Source organism: Lonchura striata, chromosome 1, assembly GCF_050655825.1.
Source record: "Lonchura striata isolate lonStrDom1 chromosome 1, ASM5065582v1, whole genome shotgun sequence".
In the NCBI taxonomy this organism is placed as follows: domain Eukaryota; kingdom Metazoa; phylum Chordata; class Aves; order Passeriformes; family Estrildidae; genus Lonchura; species Lonchura striata.
The window spans coordinates 111,562,638-111,579,630 of record NC_140703.1 but is presented as its reverse complement, the minus strand read 5'-3'; the positions used below and the strand labels follow the sequence as shown (position 1 = coordinate 111,579,630).

General features: G+C 37.0%; 1 protein-coding gene across 13 annotated transcripts in view; it reads left to right on the top strand.

Annotated features, from left to right (window-relative positions):
• CASK (calcium/calmodulin dependent serine protein kinase) overlaps positions 1-16,993 on the top strand; it is a 184,824-nt gene that overhangs the window by 117,889 nt on the left and 49,942 nt on the right. For 8 of the 13 annotated variants that reach the window (XM_077781674.2, XM_077781676.2, XM_031507858.3 and 5 more), the window contains 4 exons: positions 790-873; positions 2,455-2,554; positions 7,590-7,607; positions 15,134-15,255. In XM_077781674.2, coding sequence (XP_077637800.1) covers positions 790-873; positions 2,455-2,554; positions 7,590-7,607; positions 15,134-15,255 — 324 coding nt within the window. The remainder of the gene's footprint in view (positions 1-789; positions 874-2,454; positions 2,555-7,589; positions 7,608-15,133; positions 15,256-16,993) is intronic. The other 5 variants (XM_077781677.2, XM_085560260.1, XM_085560237.1 and 2 more) reach the window with 1 other exon arrangement.

Here is a 16,993-nt window from a genome sequence, read left to right as displayed (position 1 = left end):
ATGACAGCTTTGTTTGCCAGGCATTCTACCAGTCATTCCTCTCATTTTTGCCTACAATAAACTGCCCTCTCTGCTGACTCAGAGCTTTCTAAACCATTTATAGACAGGAGTAAATACAGCATGAGACAGAGACATCTTTAGTGCCATAGAGGGACTGCTGTGGTTTCACTCTGATTCAGGAGAGGAATGTGATAAACACATTATATTAATGATTTTATATAGCTTCAGGGGGAAAAGGTAGATGGCTGCTGCAAGTTTTGTCCCTTCTGTTGCTGCAATTGTTCATTGGCACATTTTTCATCTGCACCTACAATGAAGAATTCTTTCTGTACCATCCCCTGGCTGGCATTGGGTTGGCACTTCCTGCCCTGTTGGACATGTACCCCACCTCCCAAACTCACCTGAAGTATCCAGCACCCTGTTAAAGAATGCTTGAGCATGTTCCTTCACTGAGGTTTGTGAATTCCAAAAACCAGAACTACTTTCTGCTTCAAAGTTCAGTGCTAGACACAGACTGACAGCACAACAGTAAAACAAAAGACTGGGGTCTTACTACAAGGTGGGAAACAATTACAAAAAGAAAATATCCTTGGGCCAGATTAAGAATTCTGTCCAAGTACTTTAATCCCTCTTAATTTCTGGAAGTTTTCCTTAAGTTGCAACAACTCCTCATTGTCCTTAGGATATTTATAAGCTGTTACTTTTCTTGTCTGGTTTCTTAGTGTCAAGAGGATATTAAAAGCTTGTATTTAATGTTCTTTTGGTTTGTTTTTTGTGGGGTTTTTCAAGGAGAGAGATCGCTATGCATACAAGATTCATCTTCCAGAAACAGTAGAACAGTTGAGAAAATTCAATGCAAGACGAAAACTAAAGGTAAACTGAATGTAGTGTTAAAACAATATAATTACACAGCTTGCATTTTGTGTGATACTTGATTCATTTAAAAAGTGCTAAGAGAAATCCCATGCTTTGAAGTCCACAATACAATAAAAAGTTACAGCAGGCCTTCACAGACGTTTATTGAAATAAGGTCTTAGGCTGTTTGTCCTTTCTTTCTTTCTTTCTTTCTTAGTGCATAGTTTTCAAATTTCAGTGCAAATTGTCTGGTATCAACCAAGTGTATATGAGGTCTTCCTCTTCAATAAATTCAGTAATTCTGTGTAGTATGAATTACTGGAGAGAATTGTGCAATCATTTATTATTATTGTGTTGTGTTTATAATAAAATGAACTAATAATAGTAATTTTTAATGTCTTTGTTAAAGAAGAGCAAATAAGTATTCTTCACTTTGTCCTATTTATGTTTAACTACATACTAGTTTATTTCTTAGCTGTATTGAAAAGAATGTCAATATTTTAGCCCAAAACAACATGGTTTTCTTTCTGTTCTTGTCATGGAATGCTTAACAGAAACATTTCTGAATTCACTGAAAGGTTCAGAAAATTATGGCAGAGACATGGAGCATTACAGTTCATGGGCTGTTTTACAATTTCTAATAAAACTCAGAATCAGGTATTTACACTGAGCTGCTGCTTTGCAGAAGTTTCATGTTGCTGATGATGAAGATGCACAGCTGCCACAGTTCATGAGCAGCTCTTTCTCTTAGGTGGTTTGTATGCCCTGGTAACATTTCCATTAAAATGCTATCAGGTACATTTAGAATATTACCTGATTCCTGTTCTAGGTGCAATTTCAGATATTTCCTGGATTTCTTCCTGGGGAGGCCACATATTTAGTTTCTTGAGCTTTTGTACCTTCATTATTTTTTTGTGCCATTTTATCCAAAGCACTGTTCTGCAGTATGTTTCATGAAATTCATCCATACTTCAATAACTGTGCAACATTAAAACCTGAGTGCTTAAAGTGTCATTTACTTGAACAAGTAAATATATGTCAGAGGAGGTAACTATTTTTCTGGGTTTATAAATTCCCCTGTAATGCTCATTGTGGAACTCTGTGATTCTGAATAATTGTGTTATTTTTATATTGATGCATTATGGGTGTTAAAGTATTCTAGTGCTGACAGTGTCAAATTATGACAATTTCTAAAATAAAAACATAATTTTTTGCTTTAGAGAGTGAATTTTTATTCCTGTTAATCCACTCAGTCTAGGTAAGAGGAAAAGATAAAGAGGTCAGTTATTTGGTTTACATTGTACTACAATATGAATTTATGCCTCATAGTTATTTCAGAATGCATTCACATAAAGAACTGTTCTGATGAATCCCCTTGCAAAGAATATTTTTACTGTTTATTAGTGTATGATCAGCTTTTCTGTTAGATATGGTCACTGATAAAAGGGAAGCAGAGCTGAAGACTATAAAATATATTTGCTCTTCACTGGAAAGGTCAACACACAAGAGACCTCAGGAGAACTGAGTGGCCCAAGGGCTCTGGAAATGTTTCATTATCCTGCTTTGTGTAATTGAGACTCTGTGGGTATTTTCATTCAGGGGGCAGTACTAGCAGCTGTGTCAAGCCACAAATTCAACTCCTTCTATGGTGACCCCCCTGAAGAGCTGCCAGACTTCTCTGAAGACCCCACCTCCTCAGGTATTTTAACAGAAACTGTATTTATTGCAATCAACATGTCTTAAGTCCATCCTGACCGGAGTACCAAGTATTTATTAATTTCTTGAGATTCCATAAAATTGAATATTAAATTAACATTTACATGTGAAAGGATAATTTTCAGTCACAATGGCATTTGTAGCTGGCAGAAATGAAGATAAAATCTTGGCACAGTTTTAAGCTTCTACAGATATTCTGTCTGAATTGTTTATTTTTAATGTACATTTAATTACAAATAATGTTATAATCTCACATTTCTCTTTATATTATTTGAGTATAAAAGCTTATTGAAATTTTGTCTTGAATTCTTAGGCAGGAGCAAAGCTCTTAACACCTTATTAATAGTTATTTACAAAAAGAAACTATTATGTACCAAAGTTTCCTGACCTCCTGTTTCAGTGAACAATATGATTAAGATGTGTCCTGTTTAAAGCACACTTGACAGTATTTCTGACCCCCAGATCTTCAGAGACAATACATGTACTCAGGGACCTCCCAGCATACCTCAGAGGAGAAGATAATACTTGTGCTGTGATCTAGGCCTTGGACAGGACAGTGACCTTACCAAGCAATCCTTTTGTCCATAGCCCATATTCAGAAATTTTAATAACCTGTCAGTCCCTAAACAGCCCTGTCTTCATTATGGACCTTAATTTTGATGTAACATTGCTCAGAATATTTGCAGTGCAAAAGTCTGGGTCGGTTTGTCTGACCTAAAATTAGGATTTAGGATCAATTTAAATGAACCTTTAAGAAAAATCTAAGACAAATTTTTCTAAACTATTTAGGAGGTACTGGCAGAACATTTTAGCTATATACTGACTTTTTTAGAAGACATTTCAGGAACTTAATTGCTTATGTTGATCTGCTGTGTGATAATTCTCTGTCCCAGTATTTTTGTAGGTGAGAAAATTATGTGCTGACTGCATATATTAATTATTTCTTTCCTTCTCTTTCATATATGCCAGTAATTATAAATTATTTCAATGTCATTAATATAAGAATTATATGCCCCATAGGAATGGGGGCAACTTTAAGTGATTGAAATTCTCCAATTTCACTTATTGGAATCCAACTTTGAGTACTAAATTTAAAAGATTGCTTTGTCTTTAGACCTGAGCACCATTCATAATTCCCATAGAAATGAATGAGAATCTCAGATCATTTATTGCAAATGGGTTATCAAAGCCTCATGGCTTAAGTTCAGCCACACAGCTTTTGGATACTTGTACTTGAAGTTAAGGATCCACCTATTCTTTAAAAGAAAGAATAAGTCAGTTTTACTTCACCTAGAACCCTTGCAGTGCCTTAATTTTTGTTTCCATCTACTTCCCCCATTTCAGTGGTGAATGGCCACCAGCATGACTGGCAGTGGCAACTTTCCTAATCTGGAAACAGCAGTTCTGCTTTCCAGTTTCAGTCTCACATCAACAGGACATGTGTCTTCCTCAGAGTGATGTAATTGCAAATAGCACTATACAGGAAAGTTCCAGGTTCTATTTTTTTCTGCTCACAGAATACTTGAACCCAGTGCACATTTAAACCGTACAGAATATCTGTGTTGGATCCATTGTTAGCTTGTGTTCATCTCTGAAATAATTGGAACAAAAGCATGGAATTCTCAGGAAAGCAAAGTTATTCCCTAACCTGACATTGTTGATCAAACTGATGGGGGATCACAGTGATCAGGAAACCATGCTAAGTGGGTAGTTTTCTTTCTGTTACTCTGACCCACTACTTTAGCTGACAAAATATTTAATATTGAACACTAAGCCTTGCAAGAAAAGACTATACAACTCTTTCAGCTTTCTCTTTCAGAGTTTATAACATTTCATCTGAAATTCCTAGATATCAAAATCTATTTTGTTTCATCTTCAGAAGTACACTAACAGTTTTTTCAAATACTTCTAGCTTGTAGGATGGGTCTTGAGATGATTCTAAACCAAACTAGTTTGGAGAAATTAAAACTCAAGAATTGCAGTAGAAACTTGATTATCTTAAGGTTATTTAAGTTTCCTTCCTAATAGCTCATAATGTTATTCCAGATCATAAACTCTTAATGAAGAGCATTTAATATTTTAGATGTGGTTATTCCTCCCATAAAATTTCATGGAGCCTATCACTGTAATTAAATGGTTTGTCAGAAACAGGGAAATACAGAACTCCTACAGAGATAGATATACAGAAATATAGGTGCTTATTAGGTTATGCATAGCACATTTCCTGGTTTTCCAAACACAGAAACAGAAAATTTCAATTCTCTCTTTTTACCCAATTAGTCTAGAGGTGTTCTTCCTCAAAATTCAGTGTGGAAACCTGGGGTTGCTGGAACTTTGGAACATCTTCTGTGCTACCAGAGTATTATCCCAGGATAGGAAGGCACTGCAGACAGCAAGTCAGATGACTTTTGTAGATGCAGAAGCAAAGGATATTCTTGTTAGAGAGTTTTATAGTGAAAGTCAGAAAATTCCTTAGCTAAATTAGATGGAAATGAACAGAGATAAATTTCATTTAAGGTCAACCAGGTTTTTTTCTGTACACATCTTCCTTTTCTTTGTACAGTATTAACAACTCTTGGTTCCAACTACTTGCTGACCAGTGGGTGGTTTGTCTCCTCTTTTGTCAGCAACCATCCTCTGAAAAACTTGAATTAATCCTGCTGTCATCCTGTTGGCAACATGGCAGAAACCAGTCTTGCTGAATTTTGAGTGTGATTAAACTTTTTAAAATACTTTTAAACTGCAATGCTGCTTTATCGCTGACAGCCTGTGCTAGTAGCTTCTCCAGTAAAGCCACCAAGCAGCTCAGCTGACAAGCTTTCTGCAAATAGTCTTCTCTAGAATTCTAAAATGTGTATTCCCCAAGGCAACAAATGTTTTGGATATTTTTAATATGCTGAAACAAACATAAATCAGAAGTTAGCAATCAGCAGCCCTGAAGGCTAAGGAGAAAAATGGTCCAGTAGGAAGTATTTGAAGTGGACCATGAAATACGTAAGTGCCAGGGACATTCAAAGCTTTTGCTCTCTGCTGTCCTTCCCCATCTGCCTCCCTCCTTTCTCCTGCCCAGTGCCTGGCCCTCCTACCTCCTGATTGCACATCAGCTTAGAGAGGCTTTCCTCTCCTTCTGACATATGCTGGCTACTTGTCCCCCAGGAGAATGTACAGACATACAGTTTTCAAGTGTTTTCATAACAGTGCCTCAGGCTGGGGAATGAACAGCAACAGTGAAAAGCTTTTAATTTTTCCTCCTTTTGGTTCTTGGGGTTTGACTTGAGAAGCTGAATTGAGGACGACTGTTTCATATGGGGTGTTAAGTAGATTCAAAATGGTTACATTTTCAGGCCAACAGTTAGAAAAACTGATAAATTGAAGAGGTTTTTTATAAACTTTATGTTTCCAAAAGCTTTTTGTATCCACATTTTCAGAACCAAGTCAGTGCTGGAGTTAAGCTAGTGGATAGTCCATAGTGTTTGGAAAATTGCATAACTGACTTTAATTAAAGCAACCCTTAACTTTTGGTTCAAGGCTGTTACCCTCTGATGTCTGCTGGAATTGCTTGGTCTGTGGGCACACATTTCTGAACTGTGACTAAGAGGTTTCAGAGCAGCTTTTTGCCACAGACAGTTCTGGATTCCTGTAAGGGATCCTCAAGCTGTGTTTTGGGGTAACCTCAGAGCAAGAGACTGAGTGGCCAAATGTGCTCCTGCACCTGTGCTGAGCAGTGGCACTGCTGCAGTGCTTCCTGCCTTCGTGTGAGTGGGGCTCTGTGGTCACTCTGGAAGCAGATAAACAGAAGCAGAGTTTGGCACTGCACACTGAGCAGCCACACTGAACCTCCTTCAGTGCATCTGCCTCCGTTTTCTCCACACACAGCATTTCTGCAAATGCTTTTTGGTATTTTGTCTCAGGATTGATGTGTGCAAATTGAAATTTTCATCCTGTTCTATTTTGTCAGACTCTCTGTTGTCATGTTAAACAAGAAGTTTTTAACAGCATGAGGTCTTGATTTTCAAATTTGATAATAAAAATGGGAATAAAGCTAAATCTCTTAGTCTTTCAGAGTAGGGTCAAACAGCATATACAGACAAGTTGTGAGCTCACTGTCTCCAACATACATGGAAGTAGCTGAACTCACAAGTTAGAATGATTAGTTGTTTTATGGAATTTAGAATTAATGAAATATTGTCAATGCAAGCCCATATCTTAAAACCCATCAGTTTCATCAACATAAGTAAGAAAAAAAATCTATTTTTGTAATGCAAAAATTACCACTGATTGTGTAAGTATTTACAACGGGTGTTGTGTAACATTTTAAAATATGAATGCTTGGTTAAAAAAAACAACTGCATTCACCTTATATAATTGTTAATAATTTCTTCACTAGTATTACAAGCACAGCTATGAGTTTTGAGACCATGAGGTTTGCGTGTTTCCAACATTCCATTATTAACTTCGTGATTTTTCAGCTGTTGGTTCTTTGCTCTGATATATTTAATTTAATAAAAAGGGCATAAAGACACATTAATTAAAAGCAGTAATGAAGTGGTTGTATTTCTAAGTGGTTCACATAACATTTCTCACTGAAACTTTTATTTCAATATAACATTGCTAAATTTTGCTTACTAAATATATTAATATGTTATGCATCATTTGCAGTATGTTGAATTATTTTATCATTTCAACTCTTAAATATTTTTACTAAAAATCACTTTTTGTCTATGAGTTTTTTAAAATAGTTTAACCAATGTTGGGGAAAATCTGGTATTAATAGATCTCTAACACTGCATCCATGTGCTGCCTTCCCAATACCAAATGTTTGTTTTCCTCCCATCCCAGTCTGCCAGTGCCATTTGCTTCACACATAGAAAAACCATATTTAAAAGTGGGGGGATCCTTGTCACTTTGTTGAGACGATTTTGTGGCTAAATTAGTCTGCTAGGTTGCAGCTTTATAAATGGCTTGTTCTGAAATCTTCATACTGTTTGTTGTTTGTCCAAACGCTGCCTTCCTTCTAGGACTTCTAGCAGCAGAAAGTAGGTATCCCTTTGTTTTCCTTTAAGGCATATCAGTCAGCTATGGTGTGTGTCTTTGCATGTTTAAAAATCTGCTTTCTTTTGCTTCTCTTTGCTCTTTTCAGTTTTAATACTGCCTGTTCAGATAAAATTATATGATATTGACTAAATCTGTCTACAGTGTAATATATAATTAACAGAATAATTAAGCAGAAGGATGATTTCCAGGGAATTCTGAGGATTCTAATTTAGAGGCAGTATTAAAATTACCTGAGTTTTGGGGTTTTTTCCCCCCAATATTTAATATATGCAACACAAATCAACTAAAATTTAATTTTCGTTGAATTAATAAAGTATATTTTGGTTTTGCATTTTCATTCAGAAATTGTTTTCATAGACTGATGTGGTTTATTTTCTTCCTACCACCAAACATATAATGTAATATTAGTCAAATATTATATTCTTGCTCTATGCTTGCATGAACTTTCTTGATCCTTCTGTGTTGCTGTGGCACCTGATCTATGCATATGCATGTGGATATGCATACACCTGATTCAATAACTCTCCAAAATGTGTCTCCTCAGTGAAGGAATGTTGTTGGCATGTAGTGAAGAGGTTCTGCTGCAAAGTAGCTGCACACTTCGTGAGAAACTGGGAGCACAAGCACTTCTAAAACCTGCAGACTATACTAGGCAGAGGAGAAGCTGTGAAATTTCAGACCCTTTGATACAAACCACAACCATTGCAAAAACAACTAATTCAGCAAAACTAATTCCCCAAAAACAAGCTATAGAAAGTGGAGGTTTCCTGTAACATTTTAAGACTTATAGATTAACAGTTCTTCTTCTGTCAATGGATTTTTTTTATAAAAGTTTTGTGATAGCATTATTTTTAAGCAGTTGTAGGGGGGGAAGGAAGAAACAAAACATACAGAGCCTGTGCCATGATTTTTGGGTTTTTGTTTGTACAGAGACTTTTCTTCCACAAACTGACTATAAGGGGGTGCTGCTGTCATGCTGGTCAGAAGGGGTTTTTAGGCATTTTTGCAATGAGGAAGGATCTAAGGCAGGGATAGTGAAGGGCATTCATCTATTAAAAGATTTATTTGTTTAGTTGCATGTGAATGCTACAGGTTCGGTCTGAAAAATTTCTGCATGCTTCTTCAGCACCACTTTAGACTGGCTTCTCTCATATCTGTGGCTGGATTTTCAGTGAGGGGTAGCTGGGAAAAAGAGTTAACAAACTCTTTTGTGTGAAGGTGTCAAGTATGGGGACAGGAGAAAGTGGAGCCATGCCTACACTCAGTGCCCCTGTGTGTGTGCAAGATGAAAAAAGTCTCTCTTCAAAATTAAGCATCAGTTTCTTGCTGCCCTTTGACCCCCCCGCCCCCCAACCATTTCCTCTTCCCCCCCATCCTTTGTTGTTTTCCATGTATAGTACTTTCCTATATATTCCTTCTGCTGTTTGGAAACACTTAATCTCTTGTTTACTTTTTTTTTCTTTTTTTTTCTTTTTTTTTCTTTTTTTTTCTTTTTTTCCCTTGTTTAGTCCCTTTCTTCCTATTTTTCTCTCCTGCACCTATTTCCTTTAGTTTATTTTTCTACTTCTACATGCCCTTCTCTCTTTTCTTGTATTCCTTAAATATTCTTACCTTCTTTAATGTAGTTGTAAATCCCAATACCCTTCCATTAGACCAGCAGTCTTCTTTCTGAATCATTTTTGTCATCTCCATAATCCTCCATCTTTCCAGCTCTCTTACTACACTCTTCCTGATTGTTTTATATACATACAGTGTATGTATATACATACATTTGTATTAGCACTGCCTTATTTGCTTCCCAGTAGCATTCACAGAACTGTGTTCATGTATGAGACTATTTGTAAATTTATAGGATGTCTAAACTTCACTGTTTGATTTCAGTCCAAGAAGGAAGAAGTCATGAAACACAATATAGCTCACATCTGAGCAGGACAGAGCCTTTACTTGCCTTAAATTTTAATTACAATGCTGTGTATATATAAAACATGTATCTGCCACCTTACTTTAAACTATTTAGTCATATACATGTATGCACCTGCTTTGGCTGTCATCTGATCCTGCAGTCAGTTGCTCTGGAATACAGTGAGCAGCAAGGAGCCCCAAATCACTGTGTGAGATCAGAGCCATCTCAACTCCAGTGATTTTTGCAGATGCTGTTGCAAGTGATGAAGTGCAGCTGGTGCTCAGCTGATATTCTCTAAATCTGAAAAGTTACATCAGTGAAAGTAGTGGAAAGGTTTGCACTTTATAATAATACCCATGCTTGATTCTTTTTCTTTTTTTTTTTTCTTTTTTTTTTTTTTTTGTGAGATTATATTCTGTGACTTCATTTTGTGATTCTAATATTTGATCTCTAAAATTTGACAGTTTCTGATGATTTTTTTGTCATTCCTTGCTGGATGTACTACCCTCAGACTTCCTCACAAACAAAGTAAAATGTAAATCCTGCCTTCTGAAATGCCTGTGCTTTAAGAGCCAGGACTGGTCTTTTAGTTTCATTTCCAGCAGCTGCCCATGAGAAGGCAGCCAAGAAATGGGACTGAGAGAAATCAGCTTCTGTTTATTGTGGATTGGATGGCATAAGGACAGAACTGTGATACACAGAGAAATTGCAAATTACAGCAAAGCCTTGTTTAGTTATTTAAATACCACTGTAAAATCTTTGAGACACAGTTACTTACCTATTTACACAACATAAAGAATAGTTGAAAAGCCAAATAAATAAAGGTAGTTTATAAGAATAAACAGGATACAAATGAGTGGCTGGTGTCATGGACTTCATTTTATGTGGTTCTACAAATCTGAGAGATTTAGATTTTGCCAATGTCTCTTTCATAAAAACATAATATTATTATAATGGTCATCATAAGTTTTTGTACAGAGTTATTGCCTGGCATAGTAATTGCAGGAGACTGGCAAAAAGGTGCTTATAGTTTTGTGTTTAAACAATACCAGGCATCCTGAGTTCTGGGTTTTCATTACTCAAGTGGGTTTATGACTGACCCAAGACTTAAATGAGCATTTGTAATTTTCAATGTTAAAAAATAAATCAAGGAGTTCTTTTGCCCTCTGTCAGAATGTGTTTGCAGTCAGGATGTAGCCTGTGCTTTGTAGCAATGTCTGTTTCTTTACTTAAACACTTTATTCAATTGTACAGTGTTGCAGATCATCTGTCACATGGAAAGAGGCTCCTATTTTTGTTCACTGCCTGTTGCATAACAGAGGGAGCCAGTTACACCTCTCTGGTGTGCTGAGAAACCTCAGAAAAGCAAATTTTGGGATGTTTTGTGCTGGGGGCACACATGACTACTGGAGAATATGTAGGTAATTCTTGGAATAGTACTTAAAATTCTCTTTTACTCTGTTCTGGGGAGAAGTAAGCACATCCTCTCTACCTTTAAAGTTCATACCACCTTTTCCAGACTAAAATAGCTGGATGTTGTAGTAACAACACTATTTTACCAAAGCTTTGCCTACTTCCAGCTGATGAACCAGTGTCCATAGCAACTTCAGATGCACTGTATGAGAACTACAAATACCCTAGAGACAGAATTCAGCTGTAAGAGAAAACTATTTCTGACTGGCCATCTCCAAAAATGAGGTAACTGAACTTGCACAAGATACCTGTGGTGACTTTGACTGTGCACTACGTGAAGAGAAAATCCCAAGTTTCTGCCTCACAAAGCAAATACGTGTCTCTGATAAATAACAGATCTGCCTCAGTAGGCAGAAAAATGCTCAATTCATCTCTATCTTCTCAGAAGTAATTGGGTGTCATCCTTAAGAAGTCATTCCACTAACTATTAAAGTATTTCATGCACTAGTGGTGACTGCAGGAGACTGTCATAAGCATTCTAATGTGATTTTTCCTCATATATAAATATGACAGCTCCTAGTTTTCAACTTTTCACAGTTGGCAGTCCCCAGAAAACTCTGAATAGCTGCAGCCATCCTTTCTTAGGTATCCTTATGGGAGTACAGGGAAGACAAGGTTGTGTGCATGGCCCAGAGTGTCACTGCTCCTTTTGACACGGAGGTCATTTGCTGTGCATTTACAGGAGGATCTGCAGTCTTCTCACAGAACCATGTTTGGTGTGGATTTTATTACTGTTTCTGCAGAGAAGAGTCTTCTATTTATATCACTTGAATTGCAGCCTTTCCTTGTGCAATTGGATCTGGTTTTATACTAACTTAAGGTGCAGGGTGAGGTTCGTCTCACCCAAAAGCCGGGGCTACTTGAAAATTCTGGGGCAGTGAGCAGCATTTTCTAACAAAGTTTACTTTATGGAGTCTTAAAAAACAAATTAACACAGCCAGTCAAGTTAGTCAACTTCCTGATTTTTCCTGCATCATTCTTATGCTTCAATTTTCATGTTTCTAGATTCTGTCTGTAACTGTTACAGACCATGAGAAGTCTGAGATTTTAGCTTGCATGACTGTAATAATTTACTTAAGTCCTTTATCATCTGTGCTGAGGCTAAAACGGGTGCACTTGCAATGTTGAAAAGAGGTTAAATCCTATTTCAAGAGGATATAAGCTTTAATTATAAATATTGAGTGCCTTTACACTTTCCCCAAAGGTTAGAAATTTAGCTTGAATATGAATCCTTTTAGAAACAGGTGTGCTATAAAGGTTGGTTAACTTTATTTTGTGTAGTATCTCTTCCCTGAATTTAAAACTCTTCTGAAAGGAACTTCTAGACATTTTAACAGATGTCTGTAACAGAGTGTAGGTATTCACAAAAATGTCTGTAAAATTGTTCTGTCACCATTTTTTAAGCACTAATATGCTGTCAGTATATTGCTGCTATGCCATTTTCTCATGCAGGTGCACATTATTTGTAAATGAGTGAGGTAAAGCATAAGATTATAAGTAAAAAAAACATAAGGTAAAAACTGTCATTTGAGAGATTAAAAAAGTCACTGTCAGAAAGTCCCATCAAATTTCTTAAGGATGTTCTTGGAAACTTTATTTACAGCCTTCTATTCAATGTGACCAATGAACAAAAGGAAAAAAACACCTGATGATCAAACCCTAATAACCCTATTTTTTTTTATTCCCAAATATTCAAGACGTTGTTGAGATGTAAATATTGAAAAATCATAACTTCCATTTCCATTCCAAAGCCCTCAAAGTGTTCCACAAAACAAAGTTTGCAAAGGAAATAATATTGTCAAATAAGGAATGTGGTGTTCCAGAGCATTTGGTGTTTCACAATAACACAGCACTGCAGGCAACTTTGAACACATTTCTTTACTGGTTCCAGATTTGGCTCAGGTTTTGGTGATTATGGGCCACACTGAGCAGTACTAGAGACTCTTAAGATTCCCATACCTCTGAGGTGAATCTTCTTTTGAGTTTTCCTTAATACCCCAAATATACAGACAGGGCTTTGAGCCAAGAAAAAGAAGCTTTGCTCGAAAATAAAATAATTCAAACTCTGAGCATGAAAAGTGCAGAAACAGAATTTTAACAAATTTTCTTCTACCAACTGGATCCTGGAAAGTCAAACACTTTCCTTCAGGCTTGGAGATCTCTGAGTCCATCAGCCTTTTAACTGATGTGCTGAACATGTAAAGGAAACAGTGCAGTCTTTTTGGGGTCCCTGGGTAGGTTTTTTTCCTTGCCTTTGAGGCTTAGCTGTGATCTCTCCATCCTCCTACCAGCAGATCCCCAGCCCTTATATTTTCTCAGGTTTCCTGCTGTGTCTCTGGCAGAGGGATGTGGATGGTTCCTTTCAGCTGAGCAGCCTTGTTCATTATCAAAGAGGAAGCAGACTTCTTTTTTTCAGAGCACCCGACCTCATGCACAGCAACTACTAACAGTTGTTTTACTTGCTGACAGCCCCAGATTCTTAAAAGAACATAAATTATTACATCAAATAGGTGTAAGTAGTCAGACACACTTGATGGGAGAGGATTAAGAAGTTTTATTGCTCCTGAGACAGGAGTTGTGGGGGGGGTGGGGGGGGATATTGTGATTCTCAAACCTTGTATAGAGAACTGTGAGCAGAATCCTAGGCTGAGGTTTGTACTGAATGTGATGCAAGAGTTTCTAGATTTGTAATTTATTTCTCCTCCTAAGCCATGAGGTTGCAAGTCTTGTATAGTAGTTTTTGTGTTTTGTTGGGTTTATTCCTTTTTCAAAATTTTCAGAGAAATGAGTTAACTTCTTTCCTTGTGTGGTTAAGAGCCAGTTTGATATATTGTTTTTATTAAATTCTGAAAATGCAGTACAAATGGGTTTGAGTTAAGGAAGGCTGGTAAAAATTGTTCATGCAATAGAAGATAGAATTTCAAGGAATGCAGCAATTTTTTAGATGTTACCTATCTTGTGAAAAATACACAGGCAAATGTATAAATGAACAGAATAAGCATATTGATGAGAAATAAGTGAAATAGAAAATGTGTAGAATTCGATATCCAGAATTAAGAATTTATTTATGAAAAAGTATTCATTAGTTCACTGCTAGACCACAGCATTGCTGCAGACTCTCACTGGATATGCTGCCTTCTTGCCAGATGCTTTTACCACAGTGCAAAAAGTGAAGATATGAGAACATGAAGACATCTCAAGGGTGTTGAGATAAGCCAAAGTTGGCATTCTAGTAAAGCACACAGGTGGCAGCCACCACTGATACTCTGATTTTTAAACAAGTTGTTTCACAAAGAACCACTGTGGGGTGGTTTACTGTGGATTTGTGTTGTGTTTCTTTGTCCTCTCCTGCTGAGAGTTCAGCTTTTCCTCATGGACTTCCACCTTCCACAGTGCCTCCCATTTCTCCTTTATGTCTCCATAGCTCTTGCTTCTCTCCCAACCCCATTCCATATAAAAATCATCCCCATCATCCTATGGCCCAAAACAATGCCCTGGTGAAAAAGCATCAAGTGTAATAGCTGGGCAGGAGAGAACCAGGCAAGCAGAACAAACAGAGCAAAAACATATTGCAACCTTTTTTGTCCCCCAGAACATTCAGCAGTCAGGTGTTTCTCCCTCTTCCCTCCTTTATCCCGATGCTGGTGTTTAAAATATTTGTGAAAGTATTGATTCTTCCTGATTTTACCAATGTTTTGGATTTGATTTCAAAATAATTATTACTGATGTTTTACAGTTTTACAGTATGCATTTGAAATTGTCTGACAGTTCAGAAAGAGAAGTGAAGCTTGGGGTGGGAATGGTGAGGACAGGCCAATAATCCAAGTTGCTCCATAAGACATCGTTGGAAGCAAGGCTAAAATAGAATAAAGCTTAGCTTAATAAAATCAGGTTTTAACCTCTCTCCCATTAAGCCATTTCTTATGTGTAATTACATTATCTGTGAGTACTTTTGATATATGTAAAATTTATTCAGTGAGTTTTCCTGTTAAAAATACAGCTTTTTTAAGCTCATATCCCAGTTGTACCAGATGAATTGAAAGGTTTTTTTTCCAAAGTTCAGTTTACCATGAGCCTTTGCTTTATTGATTTTTTTTCTCTTTTTTTTCCCCCCTGTCTGTTGCCCCATAGGAGCAGTCTCACAGGTGCTGGATAGCCTGGAAGAAATTCATGCACTTACAGACTGCAGTGAAAAAGACTTAGATTTTCTTCACAGTGTTTTCCAGGATCAGCATCTTCACACGTTACTAGATGTAAGTTTTCTGTGATAAAAATTCAAATGTGTTCCTGTATATGTTGTTCATTGGATAATATTTTATTTTATCCTGAGCATATTCCCTTTTCTTGTTTGATACCAAAATCAATTTCTTTAGTTGTAGAATGTAAGAATCATCCAGCACTTTATGCAAAAACACATTTTTAGGACTGTAATATAGAGTATATTAGAATATGTAAATAATTAGAAGTTTGAATTAATAAGTTTGCTTTAAAATAATTCATCAGAATAGATTTTTTTTCTTTTAATATAGACCAGATTTTAGTTTGTGGGTTTTTTTAAGGTTTTTTAAATTTTGAACAAATTGCAACTTTATAACTGTACATTTTCTATTATTATTAACATTAAGTGTACTATTGTTAGGCCAGTTCTGGCAATATTCTTACAAGTGTGAAATTTTTTGTGTGATGCACCAAGGTATGCTCATTTCTCTTTCACACTTGGACATGGTATGTAATAGGCTCAGTCATCTAAAATCTGATTTCTCTGTGGTTCTGGAGAGCTGCTAGTCCATAAGGCAGCAGTGTCTTACTGGAGTGCCAAAACACTTACTGAGTGACAGATTCAAAAGGACATCATGCTCTCAGTGACTTTGTATCTGCACAGCACTGATGTCTAAAATAAAAGTCAAAAAAAGTAGCAGAAAAAGTACTTTCCCTGATGTTTTCTTCTGGGATATGTGAATACTTAATGCTGAAGACAGAGGATTTGCTTTTCAGACAGACCAGCTTTTTCTAAAGCAATCTATACCTTGCACTGAGAAAAAACTCCAGATGGAGCCAAATGCAGAGAGGCACCTTGGCAGGTGCTGTGACACAGCAGTGGCAGATCTGTAGAACAAAGCAGCTGGCACTGAGGAGCCAGTGCTGACAATCCTGTGTGTTCCAAGGGCTTTTACTTCATGCCAGTTGTACTGCAGTCCTGTGGACTGAATAACCACTGGTAGGTGAACAGCATCTTCTACTTTAATGTTGTTTGAGAGTAAATATGCTCTGGTATGGTGAAAAATGAAGAATGGTAGGTGGGCACAATGAGATTAATTTAAAAAATGCACTCCTGGATCAAACCAAAAGGCTTGTGTGATCACATGGGTGATGACCTTTTTAGTACAATGTTTTAAACTGAACAGCTCAGTGAATATTACAAGTCTAACAAGATTTGTGTGTTTTTTACCCAGTGAAAGAGACACATTCCAGCTGTCTGATCTGAGGTAGATGATCATGTTTGTAGAGACGTGAGAGAGTTTCTGCAAAGCTATTGAATGCTCTGGTTCCTCTGTGCAGCTTTGCAGGAGCACGAGCTGAATGTCAACAGTGCCACAGGTCCCTTGGTGTCCAAACTCTTGAAAATGTAGTGAATGATTTGTACACTTGTTACAGTTTGATCAGTCACTTGAATTCTGTGCATTCTTGAAGTTTAAGGGATTGCAGTCTGGAAGTGGCCCAGCTGCTGGGCTCTGAGCTGGCCTGTGTGGGGACACAAAGCTGCTGGCAGAGCTGCCCCTGGGACTGGAGCACCCAGAGATAGGGACTTGGCTGCTAAGTGGTGATGGCATTGTCCTGCAGTTCTAATCTTTGTTCTCTGATAACTGTTTAAGCATTTTACATCAACAGTCATTGGATAAAATTATATTAAGCACACAGGAGGAAGGGACTAGGAGCTTATGACTTTCCTGAATTGCATCTCCAGCAACTCATCTCTGCAGTTTGCATTTT